The sequence below is a fragment of the Corylus avellana genome, chromosome ca5 (genome assembly GCF_901000735.1).
Source record: "Corylus avellana chromosome ca5, CavTom2PMs-1.0".
Lineage (NCBI taxonomy): Eukaryota > Viridiplantae > Streptophyta > Magnoliopsida > Fagales > Betulaceae > Corylus > Corylus avellana.
The window spans coordinates 384,475-390,806 of NC_081545.1; the positions used below are offsets into that span (position 1 = coordinate 384,475).

Here is a 6,332-nt window from a genome sequence, read left to right on the forward strand (position 1 = left end):
TTATTTTTATATTTAAAGATTGAATTTTTTAAATTAAATTAATAAAAAAATAATATTTTAATCAGATAAAACGGTGAGTTTTGAGTAGGCTAATGGAAGTTAACAAAAATTGACGGTAGAGAGTTTTTTAGTAGTTTCGAGTGACCCAGGGACTAAATTTTCAAAAAAAAATACCCATGGAGTTTTTAAAAAAAGCGCGTTTACCTAAGGATTTTAGATATAATTTCCCTTTTTTTTTTAATTTTTTATGAAAAAAAAAAAAAAAAAACAAATTTGGGGGTGTAAAAATGGCTAGATGGCCATAGCCACCTCGATTTTTTTTTTTTAAAAAAAAAATAATAAAAAATAATAAAATTAAAAATTAGGGGCAATATGGGAAGTTTTGGATACAATTGGTCAAATTGCAAAAATTTGAAACTTTTGGGGGGGGGGGGGTTGATTGCAAAAATTAAAACTTTGGTGTTCGAATTGAAAAACGATGTCAACTTTAGGGGAATAAATTGTAATTTTCCCTATATTATATTGTTCTTCATGTGATTTTGTTCTTTGTTAACATACGCATAAGACTCTAATATAACCATGTAAATTTATTTGTAGACTATGGGAAAGCCAAATACAATACTTGACTTTTCAAAAAACAAAATGCACAAACTTGAAATGTCAATGTTGGTGATGCGTCATCGCCAACTTCTGATATCCTAGTTGCTGAAAATTATCCTAACAAATCTCAAAGAGTTGACATCAATGCTGAAAATTCTCCTAACAATTCTCAAAGAGTTGACAGCAATGAAGTTGATGTTAGTTCATTGGAATATGATCCTGGATTGCGACGTCAAATATATGAGATTATGATATTAATCAACGTGATGAAATTAGAAGAGCTTACATTAAAGCTGGTCCGTATCGACGTAATATCTAAGAGTACCCAAAATCTGGAAAAGAAAATCACCTTCGTAGCTTTCAACCTTCGTGGTTCCTGCTATTTCCTACATGGCTTGAATATTCGCCAGATAAAGATGCAGCATTTTGTCTGCCATGCTTTCTCTTTAGTAAGTCATCTTGGCATTACGCGCAATGTGTATTCACTATAGATTGATTTAAGAATTTGAAGAAAATTAGAGATGGAAAACATTGTGTTTTTCTCAATTATGTAGGGAAAGATCCTAATTCATTTCATAGAATGGCTGAGAGGGCATATGACGACTTCATGAACCAATTTCAACACATAGAAAATGTGTTTGAAAATTTCACTTCTGAACAAGTTGCAAACAATCTACTTCAGTTGAAAGCCTCAATAGATGTTGTTCGAGTGCTTGCATTTCAAGGTATTACTTTTAGAGGTCGGGATGAAAGTGTGGGTTCAAAGAATCGTGAAAATTTTCTTGAAATATTGAATTTGACGGTTTCATATAATGAAAAGATTGCTGAAGTGATAGCTCATGCTCCCAAAAATGCCTCTTACACATCACCAATGATACAGAAAGAAATTTTACATGTTTTTTCAACCAAAATGAAAAAGGCAATTTGTGATGAAATTGGTGATGCAAAATTTTGCATACTTGTTGATGAAGCTCGTGATGAGTCAATGAAGGAGCAAATGGCTATAGTTTTAAGATTTGTTCACAAAGATGGCTTCATGTGAGAAAGCTATATATTCTGTATTGGCTAAACATATGCTAAACATTTAAAACATTCGAGGGCAGGGATATAACGGTGCAAGTAACATGCGAGGTGGGTGGAATGGGTTGCATGCTTTGGTTTCAAATGATTGTCCATATGCCTACTACATTCATTATTCCGCACATTGTTTGCAATTGGCATTAGTGGCAGCATCAAAAGAAGTTATTCCAGTTCATCAATTTTTTACTAATTTGAGTTCTATTGTCAATATTGTTTGTGCATCATGCAATCGATTTGAAGATTTACGGCTTGCCCAAGCTGCTGAATTTGCTTACTTGATTGAAATTGATGAGATTGAGACTGAAATGGGACTTCATCAAATTAGTACTTTACAATGGGCTGAAGATACTCGTTGGAGTTCTCACTTGAGATCAGTTTCTAGCTTGATCAAAATTTTTAGTCCAGCTTGTGAAATTATTGTTAAACTCATTGATATGGGAACTACTTCTTCCCAATAAGCAAAGGCAGATTCAATTCAACAAGTAATGACTTCATTTGAATTTGTATTCATCTTACATCTCATGAAAGAAACTATGCAGATTACCGATCAGTTATGTCAAGCATTGCAATCCAAATCTCAAGGTATTTTAAGTGCCATGCAGCTTGTTTCATCCACTAAAGCACTTATCCAACAAATAGAGATGATAAATGGGATGTTTTACTTGACATTATGAAGTCATTTTGCAATAAACGCAACATAGATGTTCCAAATATGAATGCTCGTTATGTTGAAAGACGAGGTCATGCTCGCCACCAACAAGCCGACTCTACAATTGGGCAACATTATCGAGTGGATATTTTTTGTGCCACAATAGATTCTCAATTGCAAGAATTAAATCGCCGATTCAGTGAGCATGCAGTAGAATTGCTTATTCTTGCCTCAGCTCTTGATCCTCAAGTTGCCCGTGAATCTTTTAGAATTGATGATATTTGTCAGTTGGTAAACAAGTTTTATCCGCAAGACTTTACCGATCTCGAAAAAGAACGGCTGGAATTAGAACTTCACCATTATGAGCATAATGTAGTTCAACATTCAAGTTTTCAATGATTGTCAAATATTTTTGAATTGTGCCAATGGTTGGTTAGAACCAGAAAATCAGCTATCTACTAACTTGTTTTTCGAGTTGTTGTACTTGTGCTTACTCTTCCCGTTTCTACCGCAACTACAGAACGAGCATTTTCAGCTATGAATATTGTCAAAACTAGACTTCGCAACAAAATTGAAGATGAGTTTCTGACGGATTCTTTAATGTTGTACATCGAAAGAGAAATTGCTGCGACATTTAGTACAGATTCAATCATAAATGATTTTTCGTGATATGAAAAAACGAAAGGTTCCATTTTAATAGGTGTTTGAGTTGAAATTTGAAATCTATTATGAAATAAATATTTATGTATCTTTTCTCTTGTTTGTTTTTTTGTTAAAACTGAATTGATTCTAATTTTGTTTTTATATATTAATTTGATCTTCAATTTTAATGTATTTCTCATTTATATATGATTTGACCAAATTTTATATTTTAATATATTTTTCATTTAAGTTATAAAAAAAATAAAAATTAAAAATTATACCACGGTCCCTCCCCATCATAGAACCTGGCTCCGTCCCTGAAGGTAGTCATTCCAAGTACACTATATATATATATTCTTCACTACTCATACATTATATTCTCCTATTTTCCTAGGGGAAATGCTTTCTTGCATTCTACCCACCATCTCTTCTCTCTTTACTTCTTTTTTTTTTTTTTTTTTTTTGAAAAAATCAAAATGCAAGTGAAGAGATGGTGAGTAGATGGTCGGTAGAATGCATTGTAGCATTCTACCGAGAAGTTAAGTCTTTAATTTTACTTCGTGGTATGAGGTAGTGAAATGACGTTGCTTGATACTTTTAAATATCTCTTTCAAAAGCATTATGCTTGTTGGGTCATGGACTAGCCCACTATTTATTCAGCAGTCCTCAAGCTGAGGCCCAAATCCGAGACCTGCTTATCCGAGACTTGCTTATCCGAAACCATGAGTCCGAGACCTGCCTATCCAAGACCGTAAATCCGAGACTCCCTATAGCCGAGACCGTACAGTCCGAGATTAACTCAGGACATGTAAGTCTCGGTAAAGGGAATAACTCTGATATCCTGAAAGATGCTACTTTTAATAAATAAGTAATCTTGTTATCATATCTTTTTACAATCCAGATCCTGCATATATCAATGAAGATATATCAAAGATCACAAAAGCGATCAAGTCCTACTTGGACGCTCTAATTTAGCATGGCCTAAAAGATTACAAGGCTGATCCTCTGATCTCAAGCCACTGAAATCGTGGAACAACTAACAAACATGATCTTTCATTCAAATGGTTGTTTAGCCGATATCAAAGGATACGATTCCTGAATGTGTGGGAAATTAAATTCTCTCCCTGCCTATAAATACAAGTCATATTATCAAAGCAAAGGTAATCATAACTCTCATTATCTGAGCTCTGTAGTTGTTGTCAATATCCTTTCCCATTCTAACTTAGGCATCGGAGTGCTCACGCCGGCTCACCCTCGGTCACTTCGATCCTTCTTTGTTCTTTGCTGTGCAGTTCAAATTGTTCGTGTCTTGGTCAACAAGCTCTCCAGGTGTGCCACGTCATCATACAAAAAACTGTGCATCAACAGTTTGGCGCCGTCTGTGGGAACTTCGATTTTCATCAGTTCTCTACTAATCAAAAGGGTGACTACCTGTTCCACTGCTGCAGCCTCCAACGCACCGCCACCATCCGATCTAGCCGAATTCATGAATCAGATGTCTGAATCCATGAAGGCTCTGAAGAAGTAGAATGAAGACCTGGCTGTAAGGCTCATAGCTGCTGAGGGCCAAAATAGCTAGAGGGACCAAGAGCGAGCAAGAAGGCGTGATGAACGGCGTGAGAGGGAAAGACGAAGGGAAATTCGCGATGGGAAGCGGACTGCCGGTTCGCACCGCGATGAGGAAGAAAGTTCAGTCCAAGCCAGCCATCATACTACTGTCCAGAATGAAGAGCATCGAGAGCAGGAAAACCTAGAGAGGTCTCAGCATACGAGGCCTCGACGGGAACAACCTCATGGGCGGAATGAAGGCCAGATGAATGCTGACATGGAGGATCTGAAGAAGAAGTACAAAGAGCTGACTCGTAAGTTGGCTGCAAAGGATGAGAAAACCCCTGCTGCGGGGTTCATGGATAATACCGACCTGCCTTTCACCGATCGAGTGTTAGGATTCCCTTTGCCTAACAACTTCAAGATGCCTCGCGTCAAGGAGTTCAACGGTAGTGGCGACCCTTCTGAACATATGGAAAGCGTCCATGCTCATTTTTCCCTTCATAGGTTTCCAGATGAAATAGCATGCAGAATCTTTCCCCTCACTTTGGAAGGAGTCGCTCAGGACTGGTTTGCCAAATTGCTTGCCAAATCGGTAGACAGTTTCAAGGAGCTTGGATCACTATTTTTAAGCCAATTCCTGGCAACCAAGAAGATGAGTCAGGCCGAACGGACCCCTAATGGCTAAAGTGTCGAAGAATTCAACAGAAATAACTCTTCGTGAGTTTATCGCCAAGACAGAGGAGTATATTAATCAGGAGGAAATGATTAAGGCTCTCACGAAAGCTCAAGAGGAAGAAGACCAAGAAAAGGAAGACGCCAAAAAGGAGCCACCTGTAGCATCTACTCCGAAGGAAGAGAAGTTCTAGAAGAAAGTAGTGAAGAAGACTGTACCATCGTTCCCGAAGATAGAACCCCGGCGACGTGAAGATCGAAGGTTCACACCTTTGAATACTAGGGTCAACGAAGTGTTTATCGAGATCAGAAGGGACCCAGCTTTTAGGTGGCCGAGTAAGTTACGGGGTGATCCGAGGAAGCGAGATCGGACTAAATTATGTGAGTACCATAATGATCACGGGCATTTGACGGATGACTAGTAAGATTTCTAGCAAGGGAGAGGAACCGAGACACGGTTCACCAACATCCCCTTCTGTTGGATGCAAACCAAGACGTAGGGGGACTAGAGCCGAGGCTTGATCGGGATGATGGTCACAGAGAGGATCCGAGACCCCCTCGGGATCAAGGAGTGGTAGGAGAAATCCACACTATTGCAGGAGGAATAGCTGGTGGAGGACAGTCCAATTTAGCCAGAAAGGCTTATGCAAGAAGGGCACAGACTGAAGAAGTCCTTTCAGTGCAAAGACCTTCTAAGATTCCAAAGAAGGATTCAATGATTCTTTCTTTCTCGGAAGAGGATGCTAGGGGGGTAATGCAGCCATATGACGATCCATTAGTAGTAATAGTGACAGTGGCCAACCATATGATCCACAGAATTTTGGTGGATAATGGAAGTTCGACTGATGTTCTGTATTGGCCGGTCTTCAAACAAATAGGTATTGATCGTGATAGGATCACACCATTTAGTTCCCCCTTGGTCGGATTCGCAGGGGAGCAAGTCCAGCCAATTGGCCTCATTTCACTCCTTGTAACAGCAAGGACAACACCAAAACAGAGGACTGTAATGGTAGACTTCCTGGTCATTGACCGACCCGGTGCCTATAATGCCATCATTGGTCGGCCTACTTTGAATAAGTTGAAGGCCGTAACTTCAATGTACCACTTGATGATGAAGTTCCCGACGGAAGAAGGAGTC

At 38.5% G+C, this 6,332-nt stretch overlaps 1 protein-coding gene across 1 annotated transcript in view; it reads left to right on the forward strand.

Moving 5' to 3' along the window:
• The window catches only part of LOC132180585 (65-kDa microtubule-associated protein 5-like), a 3,262-nt gene extending 1,620 nt beyond the window's left edge, over positions 1–1,642 (forward strand). Inside the window, exon 2 of the mRNA XM_059593463.1 lies at positions 1,155–1,642. Coding sequence (XP_059449446.1) covers positions 1,155–1,642 — 488 coding nt within the window. The remainder of the gene's footprint in view (positions 1–1,154) is intronic.
• Positions 1,643–6,332: the final 4,690 nt, after the last annotated feature.